The sequence below is a fragment of the Malaya genurostris genome, chromosome 1, assembly GCF_030247185.1.
Source record: "Malaya genurostris strain Urasoe2022 chromosome 1, Malgen_1.1, whole genome shotgun sequence".
In the NCBI taxonomy this organism is placed as follows: Eukaryota; Metazoa; Arthropoda; class Insecta; order Diptera; family Culicidae; genus Malaya; species Malaya genurostris.
Genome location: NC_080570.1, coordinates 101106466 through 101129081, shown reverse-complemented (window position 1 = coordinate 101129081; position 22616 = coordinate 101106466). Strand labels below are relative to the sequence as shown.

At 37.6% G+C, this 22616-nt stretch overlaps 1 protein-coding gene across 1 annotated transcript; it reads left to right on the top strand.

Moving 5' to 3' along the window:
- Nucleotides 1-862: 862 nt before the first annotated feature.
- On the top strand, nt 863-5777 carry LOC131425258 (phosphoinositide 3-kinase regulatory subunit 4). The gene is made up of 6 exons (XM_058587002.1): nt 863-1076; nt 1138-1318; nt 1447-2365; nt 2428-3545; nt 3639-5152; nt 5215-5777. Exons 1-6 carry the CDS (start codon nt 979-981, stop codon nt 5444-5446), a joined length of 4062 nt encoding a protein of 1353 aa, XP_058442985.1. The 5' UTR covers nt 863-978; the 3' UTR covers nt 5447-5777.
- Nucleotides 5778-22616: the final 16839 nt, after the last annotated feature.

The following is a 22616-nucleotide window of genomic DNA, read 5'->3' as shown; positions in this document are numbered from 1 at the left end:
CCAATAAACTCTTAAGAATACTTATAAGGATCAAGCACATCCTTATTGAAGTGGTTTTCTTCAAATTCCAGTATGTTTCTAGTCCAACGTAGGTAATGTGCGTATAATTCATAGTTTAGACATCATCTAATCACATTTATTTCACTATGGTCCCGTTCCCTCTCGCAAATACCCAACATAATTGTGAATATTAGTTATCTATTATTTTTGCAAACTGCTAACGAAAAACGATTCCTCACTGTGGTTTCTTGATTCTTAGCAACCAGAATTGTGTTGATCGCGAAGATTATTTTTATAATCAACAAGGGGTGTCAGGGTAACCCGTGGTGAATCGCTAGCGATCACTTTTTATTCCAATTTTTCTTCGAAGTGCCTGGTCGTGTCGTTGCTGTCAGTGTTTCCGTACAGTGGGAGACAGGTCAGGGTCAATTGACATATGCTCCGAGTGTACCTTTTCCAAAAAATAATCTTTTCTGTGAGTTTTCATTCATCGAGATAATTTTTGTTATAGGAAAAGTTAAACGATAATTAAGAAAAATCATATTTGATAGAATTCTCTCTCATTTTATAGCATTCATTCATTTATTTTCCATTTGGCGGAAGTATTTGTAGAAAGGCAAAATTTATTTCTCATGTATTCAAAGCTCATTTTCCATTTCAGTATGATAAGGTATCGTTTTTAACTAAGATATAAAGGGTCACGAAATTCGCAATTGATTGTGTCTAAATCACTAAAGAATTTTCTGAGTAACTAAAACAATTATTTGAATCAAGATGTATAACCGTGTATGTGCTCAAATTGCTCAAAATTAGTTTTCTGTCAATTCATGATAATGACATCTTACTGTCAAAATATTCATTATAAGCGGTTGCAATCAAAACACAATTCTTATCAGAAAAAAAATATTTATCAGAAAAATCAGTTTCGTTTCTGTGTTTTGTGTTTATCTCTGGGCTACATATAGTGCTTTTAAAGTTATGGGAAACCAGTTAGTAGGAGTAGCTCCTTCACAAATTTTTCCCGTTGAACATTACTTAACTGGAGCATTTGAATCTGAGCTCCAGTATGAATCCAGGTACGAATGCACTGATAATGGCAAATCTTGAATTATTTTTCGATTTTTCCCATCAATCTAGTATGGGAAGCACTCGCTTTCTCAAGGTTGCCCGGGCTAAGTCCGACGAAGGATTGGTGGTGGTGAAGGTATTTGTAAAGCACGACCCATCGCTGCCTTTGGAACAACACATCGATAAAATAGAATACATTAAAAAGAATCTAGCTAATGCAGCGAATTGTTTGCCTTTTCAACGGGTTCTGGTGAGTACATTCGATTTACGTAAAACAATGGCTCTGTACCTTAAATATCCAAACTAATAATTATTCAGCTGAAACTACCGAGACTATAGGAACTATTAACACGAACATAAATATATTTCCATTTACAGACAACCGAACGTGCATGCCTTATCATTCGCGAATACGTAAAGCATAGTTTGTACGATCGTGTATCAACTCGTCCATTTCTCACACTAATTGAAAAGAAGTGGATCACGTTTCAAATTCTGTGTGCGATGCACCAGTGCCACAAGCAGAAAATTAGCCATGGAGATATTAAACTAGAAAACATCATGATCACTTCATGGAATTGGATCCTTTTATCTGATTTTGCTTCCTTCAAGCCGACATTTTTACCGGAGGATAATCCAGCAGACTATAGTTTCTTTTTCGACACCAGCCGTCGAAGAACGTGTTACATAGCACCGGAACGGTTTGTCAAATCTGCAAGTGGGGAAACATTACCTCAGAAAGCGGACGTGTCACTGGTGGGAGATGGTCCCTGTTACACTGGAAATCTACAATCCGAGATGGATATCTTCTCGGCCGGTTGTGCTTTGTTGGAACTGTGGACCGAAGGAACAGCTCCATTTGAGTTTTCTCAACTTCTGGCTTATCGCCGCGGGGAAGTTGAGTTGGTTAACAAACACTTAGAATGTATCGAAAACGATCGTCTAAAAAGTCTGCTACAATCCATGTTAAATTTGGATCCAAAAAAACGAAAATCAGCTGAGCTGTATCTGGACCAGGAAAGAGGCAAACTTTTTCCAGAATACTTCTATTCATTTCTGCAATCTTATCTACAAATGTTTTCAACCATTCCGATTGTTCCTCCCGATGAAAAGATTACACGATTACACTCTGATATTGATCAAATCATTGAAATCGTAACAGAGAAAAAGAATCGACCTTCATCTCAAGAGTCGGAGGAGGTGACTCCTGAATTGGCGAATACCGAAGATTGCAAACTACAATCAGAAGGAGATGGTTTAATTCTCATTACTGCTGTAGTATCGTCTTGCATTCGAGGTAAGTATCTAAATATGTTAGCTCAAAAACGTATACATATAATATAAAATTTTTATCTACAGGTCTCAAGTTTTGCAGTTCTAAACTCGCGTCACTAGAAATATTTCGGAAACTTGCAGCAAACACTACGTCCGAAACCATTCTTGACCGTATTCTACCTTATATTCTGCATCTTGCGCAAGACTCCGCTCCAAGAGTTCGGGTTCGTGCTTTAGATTCCCTTACCAGTTGTCTTGGTTTGGTTAAAAATTTATCTCGGAGTGATGCAAATGTTTTTCCTGACTACATACTTCCTGCCATTGCTCCTCTCGCGACCGACCCTTGCACGATAGTCCGTGTAGAATACGCGAGAAATATAGCTACGTTGGCCGAAACTGCAGTGGGCTTTCTAGAGCAATCGCAATTTAGTTGCAGCGCAGAAAATCATGCTCCACCACACTACGAAACAGAGTTGAGTGCTCTTCATGAAATGCTTCATCAATCTGTTCTGTCCCTTCTCACTGATTCCCAGCCAATTGTAAAGCAAATGCTCATGGAATCCGGTATCAACAAACTGTGCGTATTTTTCGGTCGCCAAAAAGCGAACGATGTAATTTTATCCCACATGATCACATTTTTAAATGACAAAGAAGACAAAAGTTTACGTGGATCATTCTTCGATTGCATTGTCGGAGTTGCCGCATTTGTTGGTTGGCATTGTTCTCCTATGTTGATACCTCTCCTGCAGCAAGGTCTCACCGATCCGGAAGAGTTCGTAATCGCTAAAGCGATAAGAGCAACAACTTCACTGATTGAGCTAGGGTTGATCCAAAAGCCAGGGATCATCGAATTTATTGCCGAATGTGCTTGCTACCTAAATCATCCAAATTTATGGATCCGGCATGAAATATGCGGGCTGATATCCACTTCTGCTAGAGTTTTGAGTGCTCTTGATGTCCAATGCAAAATCATGCCATCGATTGCCAATCATCTGAAGACGCCATTGATTCAGGTTGAGAAACCAGAATTGTTGATGGATAGTCTTTTGCCGCCGATTCCCAGAAGTATATATGATGCCGTAATCAAGTATAGCGATATTAATCAGTTGATTGAAGTACTACGAGAGCGAAAAGTAGCTCGTAGTAAGTGCGGAGAAGGATGCATTCCACAATATGGAGAATTGACTACACAGATAAAACATGTAAGTAGTAGAATGAGCTTCATTTTGGACGCTAGCCGAAATCATTTTGAATTCCATCAATGATTGGTAATTATCCCTTTATACCTGTTATAGCTCTTTCGGCGACTCAGTACTGAAGGACTAACAGATCTAATCGAAGCGCAGTTGCTTGCAATGAGTGCTCATTTAATCAAACTTCACCGGTATAAACTAGCGGAGACACGTCTGCCACACAGCAACGGTCGTATTCAGATAAACCCATCACTCGTTCGTGTCGTTACACTCTGTGATCGGGCTAGCAAAAATGATCCAGCTTCGAAAACTAAACAACGCAAAAGTGAATCCGATAACCCACAAGAATGGCAACATATGTTCACAGCAATAGATTCACACTCCCCATCGCCTACATCACCTTCAAATGACTCGGTAGGATCTGTTTTGAACGTCACAAATCTAGCACCGCCAACGCAACCAACTCCAACTTCCAGTCTGGTGGAGTACAGTATGCCCGAACGGACATCTATGCAGGAACGATCCGCCGAGTGTAGAGTGGAATTCGAAAGATTAGTCGCAAAGCTAAAAGCAAAATATGCCACTTATGCTTTGAATAAAGAATTACGAGATCCAACGTTAAACGCTTCACCACTAGCTCCAGGATGGAAAATGAACGGAACACTAGTAGCTCACTTACATGAACATAAAGCAGCCGTTAGTAGAATGACTACGCTGAAACCATACGGGTCATTATTCGCCAGTGCTTCGATAGATGGTACTGTACGGCTATGGGATTGTAACAAATTAGATGGCCAACAATCCATTAACCGCTCTAGACAGTCATATCATGCAAACACTCCACTGCACGCCATTGCTGCTTGTGATGCCGGCCAATCGTTGGCCATCGCTGGTAAGGACGGAGCGCTTTTGTTATTGAAAATAGACACCAATTCTAGTAAAATGGCGTTACAACAAGCTCGGCATCTCAATTCGGATACCCGGGTTGATCGGGGAAGTGAAGAGCCACATGATGATGGTCCAGTGGTCGAAATGCAGTCATTAGACCAGGGAGCTCAGAGTGTGATTGTATATGCCACACTATATGGGGCTTTGGTGGGCTGGGATATCAGGATGCCCGGTCACGCATGGCGCTTAGAAAGTGATCTGAGAAAAGGAGTAATCACAACATTTTGTGTAGATCCAACAAGCTCTTGGCTTACCGTAGGCACAAGCAGTGGTCGTCACATCTGCTGGGATTTACGGTTCCTACTTCCAATTGCCGAGATTAGACATCCACATGATTCACGAATACGCCGCGTTTCTCATCATCCAACTGAGCCTTCGTGGTTGGTATCAGCTTCTCAAGGTAACAATGAAGTTTACGTGTGGAACATAGAAACAGGACATCGCCAACAAGCTTTCTGGGCAAGCCCGAGCCCTCCACTTTCAAATGCTAATGTTTCACCACATTCAGTGTGTGCTCTTCTTCCGGGAGTTGTGGACGGCAATGGTTTCTTACTAACCGGCGGAACAGACCAGCGAATTCGCTATTGGGATTCGACAAATGTAGAAAACTGCTCTTTGGTAGTTCCAGCACCGAGAGATTATCTTGCGTCTACCAATATTTCTTACGAGTAAGAGTGTCGCATTTCGATTTCAACCTTTCTAGTATTAAATATAATATTCTTCCGTTCAGATCCCGTCTCATCGATGGCACCAGAGTGATATCAGAAATTTATCCTAATAGCAGTACCGGAGGGTTAGATCGCAGTAACCGAGCAGGCTCGGAAGACGTACCACGATCGGGACCGGAAATGCCTGCTCCGGGACATCACGACGTCATCAGTGATTTGCTAATGTGTCGAACACCGAGGCAATCTTTTGTAGTATCCAGCAGTCGGGACGGGGTGATCAAGCTGTGGAAATGAGAAGTACACTGCTTCTGTTAGTTTGTATTCCGAAAGAAACTCCAATTATGTCGGAACACCAATAAGTTTTCTTTAGGTATATAGTTATCAACGTTCTCCATATCATGAAAATCATTCGCGTGGTAAATCGCTTGACCTGAAGTTCTGATGTGTACAAGAACACACAAACTAGTAGCACACGCGTAGAACGAACTTCATATAGTTTTGGACGGCAAAAACTCAAAATAGTTTATATTTATATTCATTATTCCACATTTGTTAAATGATCCGTATAATTATATTCCATTCCTTAGAATTGAAGCTGTAATAAATAATATAACATACGCACTAAGCTAACCTTGTCATACTGATCTATAGTAAAATTATCCGAAACTAAGTTTTCCTGACATTGAAATGCAAATGAGTTAAAGAAAAACACAAGTTTGAACGACGGCAAAGTTTGGTTCAAATAAAATTGTATTGGTTTTCAAATAATCAATTATACTTTAGTAAAAATATCTGAAATGTAACACCGCGCCCATTTTTCGTTTGGTAATCGATTTTGCTATTAGTGTATTTATGTTATAGATCAAGTATCCACAAACATGTTCGAAAAATATTACGTCTATATTCATAATATTTTTCGTAAATGATTTTCTATATAGGGTAAGGTGGGGCAAGTGTGTCAACTCTCTAGTGAACATTTATCACCAATATCAATATAAATATAAATATACGATCTTGTTTATTTAACATCCATGAAATAATTTCATATTGTTTTGTTTTTTAAAACTTTAATTTAGTCGTAAATACTAAACGAAAATTTCTTGATATGTTAGGCTTCATTTTAACGTCAGATCATTCGAATACTTTTTAGTTGAATACTTGTTTGATATTGGATATCGATAGTGGATTTGTTTACAACATAATACTCAGATTTTCATTTGATCCATAACGGGGTAAGTTCGTAAAATTGCTATGGAGTAGGTTTGTCATAACAGATACGAACAAATTTAACCTCAAAGCCAAAACACCGGACGTAAATAGGGTAACAGAGGTATTTTGGCCACTTCATATATTTTGGCCCACCTAACAAACTGTATGGATTTAATCGATGTTAAGTAACCCATGTTGCATCAATTTGAAGCTAATCACATTAAATTACCTATTGTGGAAGGATTTTTCAAAGATATTAGAACATTTGGTGGATATTTTTACAAAGTGGGCCAAAATAAAATCAATCTTAAAGTGGACCAAAATACCTCTGTTACCCTAAATATCTTAAGCCAGATTGCAAACGATTATACGGACGTAGAAACAGATTTACGGATCGTAAAAAGTAGCCAAACACATGCATTCTTGCTGCAACTCGGTCTGTGCTGCCCCCTTCAATTAGGAATACAGCCAGAAAAATTGACGTTGCGCAGAAAACCTTACAGGAATATTGAAGAAGCAGCACATCACTTCCGGTGTGACTCTCAACGTGTAAGCTCTTTAAAACCGAACTGCAGCAAAAGCCCAATAAGTTATCTTTTATCATAAGCCCAAAGCTTTTTTTCTTATTCCAAACAATAATCGTGTCATATACCTATATATGCGGCAATTAAGCGTAAAACGGCAGTATATTAGGGTGCCAATATTTTGGGGTTTTGAAAATTTTCGATCTCGAAAAATCATCACCATTTTTATAAACATTCGGCATAAAATATATTTTTTCGATTTCAGAAATCTCAGAATTTATTTTTTAGAGATAACACCAAATCTCGACGTTTCATATAATTCAAAAGCGGCCCTTAAGCAGCCCTTACACGAAACAATATTATTGTCAATACAAGGAGTATTGACAATACTTTTGATCGTGTAATGGAAACTTCATTGGATTGACGAAAATATTGTCAAAAAAAATCAAAACTGCTCATCAATCCAACAATACTTTCTCTCCAGAGAGAAACTGTTAAATATGTGCAATAATGTCTTCTCTCTATATTTTAATATTCATTTGCAATATTTGAATCTCCAAACGCTTGATTTTCTCGAAAAATGCGGACTCAAGTTACCAAGTCAATTGGATTGACGGTATTGACAATACTTTGGATTGACAATAATATTGTCTCGTGTAAGGGCAGCTTTACACGTGACAATATTATTGTCAATCCAAAGTATTGTCAATACCGTCAATCCAATTGACTTGGTAACTTGAGTCCGCATTTTTCGAAATAACTAAGCGTTTGAAGCTTCAAATATTGCAACTGAACATTGAAACATTGAGAGAAGAGTCCATTGAGCAGCCCTTACACGTGACAATATTATTGTCAATCCAAAGTGTTGTCAATACCGTCAATCCAATTGACTTGGTAACTTGAGTCCGCATTTTTCGAACAAATCAAGCGTTTGAAGCTTCAAATATTGCAACTGAACATTGAAACATTGAGAGGAGAGTTCATTGCACATATTTGATAGTTTCTTCTCTGGAGAGAAAGTATTGTCGGATTGATGAGCAGTTTTGATTTTTTGACAATATTTTCGTCAATCCAATGAAGTTTCCATTACACGATCAAAAGTATTGTCAATACTCCTTGTATTGACAATAATATTGTCTCGTGTAAGGGCAGCTTTGTACATATTTGACAGTTTCCTCTCTGGAGAAAAAGTATTGTCGGATTGATGAGCAGTTTTGATTTTTTGACAATATTTTCGTCAATCCAATGAAGTTTCCATTACACGATCAAAAGTATTGTCAATACTCCTTGTATTGACAATAATATTGCCTCGTGTAAGGGCTGCTTAAGGGCTGCTAAAAAAATCAAAACTGCTCATCAATCCAACAATACTTTCTCTCCAGAGAGAAACTGTTAAATATGTGCAATAATGTCTTCTCTCTATATTTTAATATTCATTTGCAATATTTGAATCTCCAAACGCTTGATTTTCTCGAAAAATGGGGACTCAAGTTACCAAGTCAATTGGATTGACGGTATTGACAATACTTTGGATTGACAATAATATTGTCTCGTGTAAGGGCAGCTTTACACGTGACAATATTATTGTCAATCCAAAGTATTGTAAGTCAATCCAATTGACTTGGTAACTTCGAGTCCGCATTTTTCGAAAAAATCAAGCACTTGGAGCTTCAAATATTGCAACTGAACATTCAAACATTAGCGGCCCTCACACGAGACAATATTATTGTCAATACAAGGAGTATTGACAATACTTTTGATCGTGTAATGGAGACTTCATTGGATTGACGAAAATATTGTCAAAAGCTGCCCTTAAGCGGCCCTTACACGAGACAATATTATTGTCAATACAAGGAGTATTGACAATACTTTTGATCGTGTAATGGAAACTTCATTGGATTGACGAAAATATTGTCGAAAAATCAAAACTGCTCATCAATCCGATAATACTTTCTCCCCAGAGAAGAAACTTTCAAATATGTGCAATGAACTCTTCTCTCAATGTTTCAATGTTCAGTTGCAATATTTGAAGCTTTAAACGCTTGATTTGTTCGAAAAATGCGGACTCAAATTACCAAGTCAATTGGATTGACGGTATTGACAATACTTTGGATTGACAATAATATTGTCACGTGTAAGGGCCGCTTTACACGAGACAATATTATTGTCAATACAAGGAGTATTGACAATACTTTTGATCGTGTAATGGAAACTTCATTGGATTGACGAAAATATTGTCAAAAAATCAAACCTGCTCATCAATCCTACAATACTTTCTCTCCAGAGAGGAAACAGTTAAATATGTACAATGACCGTTTCTCTCAATGTTACTATATTCAGTTGCAATATTTAAAGCTCCAAACGCATGATTTTTTTGAAAAACGCGGACTCAAGTTACCAAGCCAATTGGATTGACGGTATTGACAATACTTTGGATTGACAATAATATTGTCACGTGTAAAGCAGCCCTTACACGTGACAATATTATTGTCAATCCAAAGTATTGTCAATACCGTCAATCCAATTGACTTGGTAATTTGAGTCCGCATTTTTCGAAATAATTAAGCGTTTGAAGCTTCAAATATTGCAACTGAACATTGAAACATTGAGAGAAGAGTCCATTGTACATATTTGACAGTTTCCTCTCTGGAGAAAAAGTATTGTCGGATTGATGAGCAGTTTTGATTTTTTGACAATATTTTCGTCAATCCAATGAAGTTTCCATTACACGATCAAAAGTATTGTCAATACTCCTTGTATTGACAATAATATTGCCTCGTGTAAGGGCTGCTTAAGGGCTGCTAAAAAAATCAAAACTGCTCATCAATCCAACAATACTTTCTCTCCAGAGAGAAACTGTTAAATATGTGCAATAATGTCTTCTCTCTATATTTTAATATTCATTTGCAATATTTGAATCTCCAAACGCTTGATTTTCTCGAAAAATGGGGACTCAAGTTACCAAGTCAATTGGATTGACGGTATTGACAATACTTTGGATTGACAATAATATTGTCTCGTGTAAGGGCAGCTTTACACGTGACAATATTATTGTCAATCCAAAGTATTGTAAGTCAATCCAATTGACTTGGTAACTTCGAGTCCGCATTTTTCGAAAAAATCAAGCACTTGGAGCTTCAAATATTGCAACTGAACATTCAAACATTAGCGGCCCTCACACGAGACAATATTATTGTCAATACAAGGAGTATTGACAATACTTTTGATCGTGTAATGGAGACTTCATTGGATTGACGAAAATATTGTCAAAAGCTGCCCTTAAGCGGCCCTTACACGAGACAATATTATTGTCAATACAAGGAGTATTGACAATACTTTTGATCGTGTAATGGAAACTTCATTGGATTGACGAAAATATTGTCGAAAAATCAAAACTGCTCATCAATCCGATAATACTTTCTCCCCAGAGAAGAAACTTTCAAATATGTGCAATGAACTCTTCTCTCAATGTTTCAATGTTCAGTTGCAATATTTGAAGCTTTAAACGCTTGATTTGTTCGAAAAATGCGGACTCAAATTACCAAGTCAATTGGATTGACGGTATTGACAATACTTTGGATTGACAATAATATTGTCACGTGTAAGGGCCGCTTTACACGAGACAATATTATTGTCAATACAAGGAGTATTGACAATACTTTTGATCGTGTAATGGAAACTTCATTGGATTGACGAAAATATTGTCAAAAAATCAAACCTGCTCATCAATCCTACAATACTTTCTCTCCAGAGAGGAAACAGTTAAATATGTACAATGACCGTTTCTCTCAATGTTACTATATTCAGTTGCAATATTTAAAGCTCCAAACGCATGATTTTTTTGAAAAACGCGGACTCAAGTTACCAAGCCAATTGGATTGACGGTATTGACAATACTTTGGATTGACAATAATATTGTCACGTGTAAAGCAGCCCTTACACGTGACAATATTATTGTCAATCCAAAGTATTGTCAATACCGTCAATCCAATTGACTTGGTAATTTGAGTCCGCATTTTTCGAAATAATTAAGCGTTTGAAGCTTCAAATATTGCAACTGAACATTGAAACATTGAGAGAAGAGTCCATTGTACATATTTGACAGTTTCCTCTCTGGAGAAAAAGTATTGTCGGATTGATGAGCAGTTTTGATTTTTTGACAATATTTTCGTCAATCCAATGAAGTTTCCATTACACGATCAAAAGTATTGTCAATACTCCTTGTATTGACAATAATATTGCCTCGTGTAAGGGCTGCTTAAGGGCTGCTAAAAAAATCAAAACTGCTCATCAATCCAACAATACTTTCTCTCCAGAGAGAAACTGTTAAATATGTGCAATAATCTCTTCTCTCTATATTTTAATATTTATTTGCAATATTTGAAGCTCCAAACGCTTGATTTTCTCGAAAAATGCGGACTCAAGTTACCAAGACAATTGGATTGACGGTATTGACAATACTTTGGATTGACAATAATATTGTCACGTGTAAGGGCTGCTATTGAGAGAAGTGTTCATTGCGCATATTTGACAGTTTCCTCTCTGGAGAGAGTATTGTCGGATTAATGAGCAGTTTTGATTTGTTGACAATATTTTCGTCAATCCGATGAAATTTCCATTACACGATCAAAAGTATTGTCAATACTCCTTGTTTTGACAATAATATTGTCTCGTGTAAGGGTCGCTTAAGACATTTGGCATTAAAAATCAATTTCGGTTAACAAAACCGAGCAGTGCGTGAACTGGGAACGGAGTACAAAGTCAGAAGAGATGACATGTAAAAATTTCAAATATCTTCAGACAGGTTTGCAAAAGTTAGAAAAATTGAAAAAAATGTCTGCAGGCTTTAATTTCTCTAGAAAGTATGATACGCAAAACTGACTTGGCGAGCAAAAGAAAAAACGTCGCGGCAATTTTAAAAGTCGATTTTCAAAAGTCTGCAACAAAAAATGTCTGTTGCACTATATTCCAAATCTGCAGACCTGGCATCTCTGAACATAGTATTCCTCCTCCATTTGACACTGGAATCTGGAACTGAATGCATGATTCTGGAATTGGATTCTGTATATGGAACGTGAACGTAGGTTCGTAGGTAACACAGAAACCGTAGTCGCGATTACGAGAGAGGCAAACACAAGGAGATTATTTTTTATCACATATAGAAAATGTAAATTTTATGTTATGAAAATTCAATAAAATTGTTTTTTATACAGGATCTCACTACTATTCACATTTAGTAGCAAATCTAACTGTTTTGAACCTAGAATTAACAAAATGTCAATTTAATTTACTCTAGATCAAATTTGGATCTATCTCGACAAAGCTTGATTCAAATTGTACAATATTGACGAAATGCTTTCGAATCAAGTTAAATGTAACGAATCCATCAACAAATCACTGAGATACAAACGCTTCGAATTAGGTCCGAAAAACCTATCACCGATAGTTTTAAATTGACCTGCTAGTTCCCGTAGAATCAACAGGTATTTAATATATACGGTGTGTAGCAGACAGAAAATATCATCCACGCACACAAATGGATATAACTCATTTCTGTTACATTCACTCACTAGACTACGTGTTTCGTTCGCAAGCGACTAAAAGTAAAAATTGTAACATGACGTATCGTTATAGATTGCTCTTTGTTCGAAGATTCATAGTAAGGAGAACGATGCTGTATTTTTGATACATGACGCGAAGCCTTCCTATGTCAACCGTAGCAGAACTGGTACTGAAATAAAATTCGAGGTGTAGAGCAACGATCGAAAACGTGCGAGAGAAACCAAAGGGATGACACCATGATGACATGCTGTGATTGGCTGGTGAAAACATAGGTCGACTCAAACAAATTTTGAAATTAAAATACTGAAACGACGTTGCCACACATGTTCCAAGTCTACTGTATCGAATTGAATCGCAAAAAATCAACAGAACACACTAATAGATACATTTAAAAACGTAGGGTAACAGTAGCCCCTTTCATTTCAGCTCCAGTAATTATCTCATATACGAAAACTATTAGTTAAAGTGAGATCTGCTGTCTTTGTTCAAAAGATTGACTTCAAGGGTAAGACGAAAATAGGTTTATTCGTTTCGAGTTTTCGCTTTGTTAGAACATTGTCATTACACAATTGTCTAACTATTTTTCCTGCGGGTTGCTTCATTGGATACATATTGTATACAATTTTATCTCAATTCGCTGATTGAAAGTCGAGTAGTTGGCTAAATAACATGGCGTCTTTACTAATGAGGTGACTATTAGTGCAATAGCCCTGTTTAGTTTAGTTATCTTTTTTTAAGTAAAAATGCATTTATTCGGCTAATTGCGGTTAGCTTAACGTGGCCGTGGGTCTTGTTGTTAGAGAGAGAGAGAGAGAGAGAGAGAGAGAGAGAGAGAGAGAGAGAGAGAGAGAGAGAGAGATAGGAGGCAATACTTATAAAGTGTGGCTTACTTTCCTAGGGTTAGTAAAGGAGCATCATAAGGGTGGGACCTGGGCTATATTGACTACAAGTAAATCCATGTTTTTTTTACCTTTTGGGATGCTTCCTTAACTAGATATTGTTTCAGATACATATCAAATCATCTGTCTTGTTCTGCATCGATTGAAATCGACAAAACACGTAGTGTACACGAAAAGCTATCCAAATTACATCGAAACGCATAAATTCAATCATTTATCATTCCATTAATTGGCTCTTTGGTGACCGACCAGGTGGTAGAACTAGATCTACCGTGCGACTTATCATTAGATCACGTATGTATCTACATGTATCTTATTTAGTCGTAAAATAAGCTTTACAAGTTCGTATAATCTCTCTTAAGATGAACTGCAAAATATCGGTATGTTAGACACTGAATGTGTAACCGACAAGATGCATTAATTAAACAGAAGCATATCGGTGCGGAGCACAAGGAAGAAGGAGACAAGACAACTCGGTCTTTCCACTGCCATACAACACGCAGGTATACACCGGTGACCTGCGCTGGTTGCAGCTGGCGAAGACAAAAGTAAATCGGAAATCGAGTGGTGCTGGATGTCAGGTAGCAGTAGCATCACATCCAACAATCAGCATCCAACAAGAACATCTAGAGCAACGAGGATCTACACGGCAGTGCAACGGAGATAGACAACAATTTCAAGGTAGAAGTTTTTTCTTTTCCTTTTGATTGAGTACTGTGTAGTGTTGGTTTCATTTTTTACTTTAAAGTTTGATTAAAAATTTTAATGTGATGGATGAATCCATGGACGTAAATCCTAGCATGAATCCTATACCCCCACGAACGAAAAAATATCAGGAGAGCTCTTCTGGGCCTTGGATAGTCTTTTTTAGACGTATATCAAAGCCATTAAACATTTACCAAATTTCTAAAGGTTTGACATCACGATTCTCTTCAATCAAAGAGATCATAAAAGTAAATAACGATAAAATTCGTGTTGTGGTAAATAATTTGAAACACGCGAATGATATTGTCTCTTCGGAACATTTCAATAAAGAGTATAAAGTTTACATACCCTCCAAAGATGTCGAAATTGACGGTGTTGTTACCGAAGCGAGTCTTTCGGTAGATGATTTACTCAAGCATGGTGTTGGTCGTTTCAAGAACTCTATGCTTGAGGGTGTGAAAATACTGGAGTGCAAACAACTGTACTCAGTAGTTCATGAAGAGGAAAAAAAAGTTTATCGCCCATCAGACTCGTTTCGAGTGACATTTGCCGGGTCTGCGTTGCCGTCCCATGTCTATGTCGATAAAATTCGCCTCCCTGTTCGGCTTTTTGTTCCAAATGTAATGAATTGTACGAACTGCAAAAAATTCGGCCACACAGCTACTTACTGTAGCAATAAACCAAAATGTATTAAGTGTGAAGGACCTCATAAAGATAATGATTGCAACAAGGAAATTGAAAAATGTATTTATTGTGGGGAAAGTCCTCATGAGGATATTTCAGTATGCACTGCATTTAAAGTGCACAAAGACAAAATTAAGCTTTCTTTAAAAGCACGGTCTAAGCGCACATATGCAGAAATGCTTAAAACGGTCATTGATGTCCCCCCTTTGGAAACCGAAAACGGGTTTTCAAATCTAGAGGAAACAGAGGACTCTGACTCTGACGAAAATAGTGAAGGTAATTCGTTTATCACTACCCAAGGGTCAGTTAAGAGAAAGAAGTCTTCTTCCAAATTACCAAAAAAGACACCTAAAGTTTCATCTTCAAAAAAAGATCCCCGTGTTAAACAAAAAAAGTCAAAACCAAAGACTGTGCCTCCTGGTTTGTCAAATTCACAAACCAATCCAGGATCTAGTACAGAAAAAGATAATAATCCAGTGGGCTCCATTTCACAGCCACCAACAGGATTACTGAAGTTTTCGGAAATTGTTGAATGGATTTTCTCAGCATTCAATATATCTGAACCCTTAAAGACCCTCATAATGGCATTCCTTCCAATAGCTAGAAATTTTTTGAAGCAGTTATCAGCTCAATGGCCAATTGTCTCAGGTTTTGTATCTTTTGATGGATAATTTATCACCCGCCGCAAATGATACAATCACTGTCCTGCAGTGGAATTGTCGAAGCATCATGCCAAAACTTGATTCATTTAAAATTTTATTGCATAGTCAAAAATGTGATGTATTTGCTTTATGCGAAACATGGCTTACTTCAAACATAGCTTTAAATTTTAATGATTTTAACATTATACGTCTCGATAGAGACTCTCCGTATGGTGGAGTGCTTTTGGGAATTAAGAAATGCTGTTCCTTTTATAGATTAAACATCCCTTCAACTTCTAGTATAGAAGTTGTTGCTTGCCAAATAAACATTAAAGGCAAAGATATTTGCATAGCTTCGGTTTATATTCCTCCAAAAGCACAAGTTGGACAGCGACAGCTTAATGAAATGGTTGAAGCCCTTCCTGCTCCACGATTGATTCTGGGGGATTTAAATTCGCACGGAATGATGTGGGGTTCCGTTTACAATGATAGCAGATCATCTTTAATACAAAACATTTGTGACAATTTTAGCATGACGGTATTAAATATGGGTAGCATGACACGGATCCCAAGACCTCCTGCACGCCCAAGTGCATTAGATCTATCTCTTTGCTCAACATCAATTCGACTAGATTGCACCTGGAAAATATTGCCTGATTTACACGGTAGCGATCATTTACCAATCATCATCTCAATTAGCTGTAACAAATGTATTGCTAATTCAGCTAGTATTCCATATGATTTGACAAAAAATATCGACTGGATTAAATACCAAAGTAGAATCTCTAGTATTTTGAATTCAATGGAAGAGCTCCCTCCACTTGAAGAATATGACTTCCTCGTTTGTTCGATTCTGGAGGCCGCAGAACAATCCCAAACTAAACGCTTTCCTGGGCCAACGACTAACAGAAGGCCTCCCAACCCCTGGTGGGACAAAGAGTGCTCAGAGGCTAAACTCGCAAAACAAAATGCCTGCAAGACGTTTCTAAAACGGGGAGGAGGAACTCCTCAGAATTTTGAAAAACTTATGGTTTTAGAAACCAAGTACAAGAGCATACTTCGAGCCAAAAAATGTAGCTATTGGAGACATTTTGTCGAAGGTTTGTCAAGAGAAACCTCAATGAGCACTCTTTGGAATACGGCCAGACGAATGAGGAATCGTAACGTGGGCAATGAGAGTGATGAATACTCGAACCGATGGATATTTGACTTTGCTAGGAAAGTTTGCCCAGATTCTGTTCCTACGCAGAGCATTATACGGGAATCTCCTCCAAATAATGGTTTTATTAATAACCCATTTTCAATGATGGAATTTTCTATAGCACTCTTGTCTTGTAACAATAACGCCCCTGGGTTGGACAGAATTAAATTCAACTTGGTGAAGAATCTGCCCGATCTCGCAAAAAGACGTTTGTTGGAATTGTTCAACAAGTTTCTTGAGCAAAATATTGTTCCACCTGACTGGAGACAAGTGAAAGTTATCGCCATTCAAAAGCCGGGGAAACCAGCTTCCAATCACAACTCATATAGACCCATTGCGATGTTGTCCTGCATCAGAAAATTGTTCGAAAAAATTATTCTACGACGTCTCGACACTTGGGTCGAGACGAACGGTTTGTTGTCAGATACTCAGTTTGGCTTCCGTAGAAATAAAGGGACGAATGATTGCCTTGCATTACTTTCGTCTGACATCCAAATTGCCTTCGCTCAAAAGCAACAAATGGCATCTGTATTTTTAGACATTAAAGGAGCATTTGATTCAGTTTCCATTGATGTTCTTTCAGACAAGCTCCACCAACATGGACTTCCAGCGGTTATAAATAATTATTTGCACAACCTTTTGTCAGAGAAGTGCATGTATTTTTCACATGGCGATTTGGCAACATTCAAAATTAGCTACATGGGTCTCCCGCAAGGCTCATGCCTCAGTCCGCTCCTCTATAATTTTTACGTGAATGACATTGACAGCTGTCTAGTAACCCCATGTACACTAAGACAATTGGCAGATGATGGCGTGGTTTCAGTTACTGGGCCCAAAGCTATTGATCTGCATAAACCATTGCAAGATACCTTAGATAACTTGTCCGTTTGGGCTGTTCATCTTGGTATCGAATTCTCTGCGGAGAAAACAGAGTTAGTCGTCTTTTCAAGAAAGCATGATCCCGCGCAGCTTCAGCTCCATATGATGGGAAGAATGATCCAACAGGTTTTAACTTTTAAATACCTCGGGGTGTGGTTCGATTCCAAATGCACGTGGGGAGGACACATTAGGTATCTGATAACGAAATGCCAACAAAGAGTAAATTTTCTTCGAACAATAACAGGATCTTGGTGGGGTTCTCATCCGCAAGATCTAATAAAATTGTATCAAACAACGATACTTTCAGTGATGGAATATGGATGCGTTTGTTTTCGTTCCGCTGCAAACTCTCATATTATCAAACTTGAGCGAATTCAGTACCGTTGTTTGCGAATTGCCTTAGGCTACATGCATTCGACACATACAATGAGTCTTGAAGTTCTGGCGGGAGTTCTTCCATTAAAAGATCGATTTTGGGAGCTTTCATCACGCCTGCTAATAAGATGTGAGGTGCTGAATCGCATGGTAATTAATAATTTCGAACGACTAGTCGAGCTTCGATCTCAAACAAAATTTATGACAGTGTATTTTAACCATATGTCACAGGAAATCAACCCTTCAAGATATATTCCTATCCGTGTCAGCATCCTAAGTGCCCCTGACTCAACTTTATTTTTCGATACATCCATGCAGCGTGAAGTGCGTGGAATCCCGGATCATCTACGCTCGACGGAAATCCCAAAAATATTTTCAAGTAAGTTCAGGCATATTGACTCTGAGAAAATGTTTTATACGGACGGATCGCGAATTGAAGAAGCGACAGGGTTTGGTATGTTCAACAATAATGTTTCGGCCTCATTTAGGCTTCAAGAACCTGCATCTGTTTATATAGCAGAGCTAGCAGCAGTTCATTATAGTTTGAGTGTAATCGTCACATTATCTCCAAACCATTATTTCCTCTTCACAGATAGTCTGAGTGCAATTGAAGCCATTCGCTCAAACGCTGCTGGCAAAAATGAACCGTTTTTCCTGGGCAAAATAAAACAGTGCCTGAACGACATATTGAACAATAATTATCTAATCACTATAGTCTGGGTCCCGGCTCATTGCTCCATTCCTGGCAATGAAAGAGCCGATATTTTAGCCAAACGTGGTGCTATTGAGGATGAAATTTATGAGCGACCGATTGCTTTCAACGAATTCTATAGCTCGTCTCGCCAAAGAACACTTGCCAGCTGGCAAGCATCTTGGGATAGAGATGATCTGGGTCGGTGGATGCACTCAATTATTCCGAAAATATCGACAAAGGCATGGTTCAGGGGACTGGATGTGAGTAGGGATTTCATTCGTGTGATGTCCAGACTCATGTCCAATCACTACACGTTAGATGCACATCTCCTTCGAATTGGGCTCTCCGAGACTAATCATTGTGCTTGCGGAGAAGGTTATCGGGATATTGATCATGTCGTTTGGACATGCGTGGAGTATCGTGATGTCAGATCTCAACTAATAAATTCTTTGCGTACCCAAGGTAGACTATCCAATATCCCAGTTCGAGACATTCTTGCTTGTCGTGACCTTTCATACATGAAACTTATTTATCATTTCATAAAGAAAATTGGAGTTTCAATTTAATAAAGGCCCCTTTTAAGACTTAGTTCTGATCCCAGCTGCGTCCATGAGTTCAACCAATAGCTAAATTAGAATAAAAATTATGTAATGATACAAACAAACTCGAAACAGTTTATGAAATTATCAACAAAATGTCTGAAAATAACAGCTTATTTTATAATTTATAGAAGTTAATCGTTTGGTTCAAATAATATTTCCGAGTAGATTTCATAATTAATGACGAGTTACCTAAGATGATATTTAAGCTATAAGAGAATATGTTTTAATAAATTCAAAACGTTGTGACTATGTTAGAATTAAATTAGGATAAGAATATTATGTAAAAGTGATGCTACGGCGAAGAAAAACTTATGTAAACTGCCTTAAGAAATAAACGTATTTATGGAAAAAAAAAAAGATGCATTAATGTCAATCGGTCGGAACTATGCACATACGATGAGATGACATTAATCATAGTACCCATAAATACCATACGAGTACTTCATTTAATGATCTTAATTGAAAACAATTCGACACCTAATGTGATACATCATTATTCTAGGGACATTTAATATTAAATGAGAATTATGATTATGAAATGCACCGACACACGCAGAATAGAGCGTAAAACATTAACAAGAACATAAACTTGTTAAAACACTTTGAGAAAGAAGTATGTTATATATTCTGGTAGTGGCATTCTGAACGGGTGACCGAAACTGTAGTATGTTAATGACTAGTTGTAATTATCTCACTAACTAAGGCGATGTAGTGCAGTTGCAATTTAGTTTGAGTTAGTCGAGCCAAGCGAAGATTTTGCGATTGATCATGTATGAAACAGGTTTCGACGTTCTTGGGTACCAACGTTTTAAAAATCACTTAGACAAATGAGTGCACTTAGCTAAACCGGTCCAGTGTCATCTTTCTAGAAAGATTTATTTTGAATACTGGAAGAATATATTAGTCGTTAAATAATTCCGGAGATTTACAGTGCTTAAATTTTTTCATGCTGCTTAAATTTATTCATTTATAACTAGAAAGAAAATAAATAATTCAAAGCCACATTTTTATTTTACTGGTGAGTGTGTTTTGTCTATTACAATATATGGATTCTACGTTTTTCAATGTATACAGTAGCTAATTTAGATTAAAACCACCTGAAAGTACTCAGAACAGACACCAAATTCTTTGAAGCTGAACTCTATTCCAATTTCGCGGCATTAGCTCGACGATTACGATCGAGAAGAACCTGTAAAACACGAGTTCAAATATCATTTATCTTATCGTGCTCAGTAGATGTAATCTAATAGCAAGGTGGTGCGCAATAACCTACCGACACAGAACTCGAAAGCTATCGTCGGCAAGAATGACCGAGAAGAATACCAATTAGCCCATATTCTGCGGGGGATCGTCTCAAATGTTGGTGATTACGAGAACAACAATAGAACATACACGATACGTGATCTCAATAATGAGTTAAAACGAGTTTAGTGAGTGAAATTTTATTCTTGGAAATTACGCAAAAATCCCCATTTAATAAGTGTTTAGGTTGGCTTCAAATCGTTAATTTTGGTTTTATTAGAAATATCTAAATCTGTTTTTTTCAAATGGATGAAAATTCATGAACTGAGATGGATTTGACGTAGAGAAAAAAATAGCTTTGCTCATAATATCTGTTATTTATGGATTTCCAAGAAGAATTGAAACAATTTATTTAAATTTACGATATTCTAGCTCTAATCACTACAGTCAAAGAGATAAGATAATTTGACCATAAATCAAAGTCAATTACTTGAATTCCATACCGGAGGACCGACCGTCATATCCCATTCGAATTCGTTCACCAAGATCGCAGTTCTGCTAACCTATTCTCGTCATCCTTTCAAAGTGTGCTAAGTAATAACTCACCGCCTTTGTCAGAATCGTACCTGAGTAGTCTACCGATGTGTTTACTGAACTTACCTGCTACGGCTTTCACTGAACGCGAAGTGCACAATAATCTACGACAAGTCGATGGATCCAAAGGGCCAGGATCGGACGGGCTACCACCGTCTTTCGTGATGGAGTGTTCTTCTGCTTTGGCTTTACCTTTATCCCTGCTTTTCAACCGCTCTCTTGCTGAAAAATATTTCCCAGCGAAGTGGAAAAAAGCTTTGATAGTTCCAGTTCACAAAACCGGCAACGTACACGACGTCACAAACTACAGAGGCATCTCAATTATGAGCTGCTTACCTAAAGTATTCGAGCGTATGCTGTTAGATCTTATTTACCCCTCAGTAAAACATATCATATCCACTGATCAGCACGGGTTTGTAAGAAAGCGGTCTACTACTACAAACCTAAAGACCTACGTTTCTATATTGATCGACAAACTTGAAAAACGGCAACAAGTCGACGCGATTTACTTTGATTTTTCAAAAGCTTTCGATCGTGTTTCTCATCAGCTCGCAGTGGTAAAATTGAGACGAAACGGATTCCCTAATTGGATAACTAAATGGTTTATGTCGTATTCGTATCTCACTGATCGAAGTGCTACCGTACGAGTCGGAACCGTACTCTCTGAATCCTTCAATGTTACATCGGGCGGTTCACAAGGGAGTCATCTCGGCCCACTCCTCTTCGTTCTATTCGTTAACGATCTTTGCAGTGTATTGTCGTCATTCAAAGTAATGTATGCTGATGATCTCAAACTCTATCGCATCATCACAAGTCTTTTAGATTGTTGTGCTCTACAAATGGACATTAAGAGGGTTTTAGACTGGTGTGATAGAAACGGCATGACAGTGAACATCAAGAAATGTAATTCAATAACCTTCTCACGAGCACATTCACCGATTTTATTCAATTACTTCATAAAGGCGGCTACAATTAAGCGAATTTCATCTGTTAAAGACTTAGGCATCATTCTCGATCGCAAGCTCCGCTTCATCGAACAGTTTACCTTTGTTACTGCGAATCTAGTTGATTTTAATATTAGCAAAGACATTAGTGTTTAGTTATACAGCCAAAGTCTGTGCGAAAGGTAAACTCTAATCGAAGGCAATAAAGACAAATAATGATTAATGAATAGTTTGGAAGAAGTATCGATTTTTAAAAAGGTGCGGAATCTCACCCGATTTTGCCCTATATGTCAAATTTCTATGAATTTCGTATATCGTCAAAATTTGATGCTATCTAAAATAAAAGTTTTATTTAAAGATATATTCATTTTATTGCATTCAGAAGTCGAATAATTTTCATATTCATTTTGCAATATGAAACCTGTTACAATTTTGTTGCATTCAATATAAATGTAATTCCAGCTCTGTGTTCTCTGTACAACCGTTAGTTTGACTTTCCCTCGAATAAGATATGAAATCCTGTTTATTACAGTTTAATTATATTCTTACGAAACAGTTATTTTATTTTGGTGCTACTGCATGGAGAAAGATATGAACGCTGAAATGCCGCTGCATTTGATGAAAGACATCATATTAACAAGATATCCAGCTCTCACATTTCACGAACAAATCATTGGTAACCACCTTTTTTTCCGAGTATGGCGCCATC

What these genes read in the sequence shown, in the direction of transcription:
- LOC131425258 (XM_058587002.1), top strand. Translation starts at nt 979, where the DNA reads ATGGGAAACCAGTTAGTAGGAGTAGCTCCTTCACAAATTTTTCCCGTT. An exon ending in AGTATCGTCTTGCATTCGAG is followed by an intron (nt 2,366 to 2,427) that starts GTAAGTATCTAA and finishes TTTTATCTACAG; the next exon opens with GTCTCAAGTTTTGCAGTTCT. An exon ending in TGACTACACAGATAAAACAT is followed by an intron (nt 3,546 to 3,638) that starts GTAAGTAGTAGA and finishes TACCTGTTATAG; the next exon opens with CTCTTTCGGCGACTCAGTAC.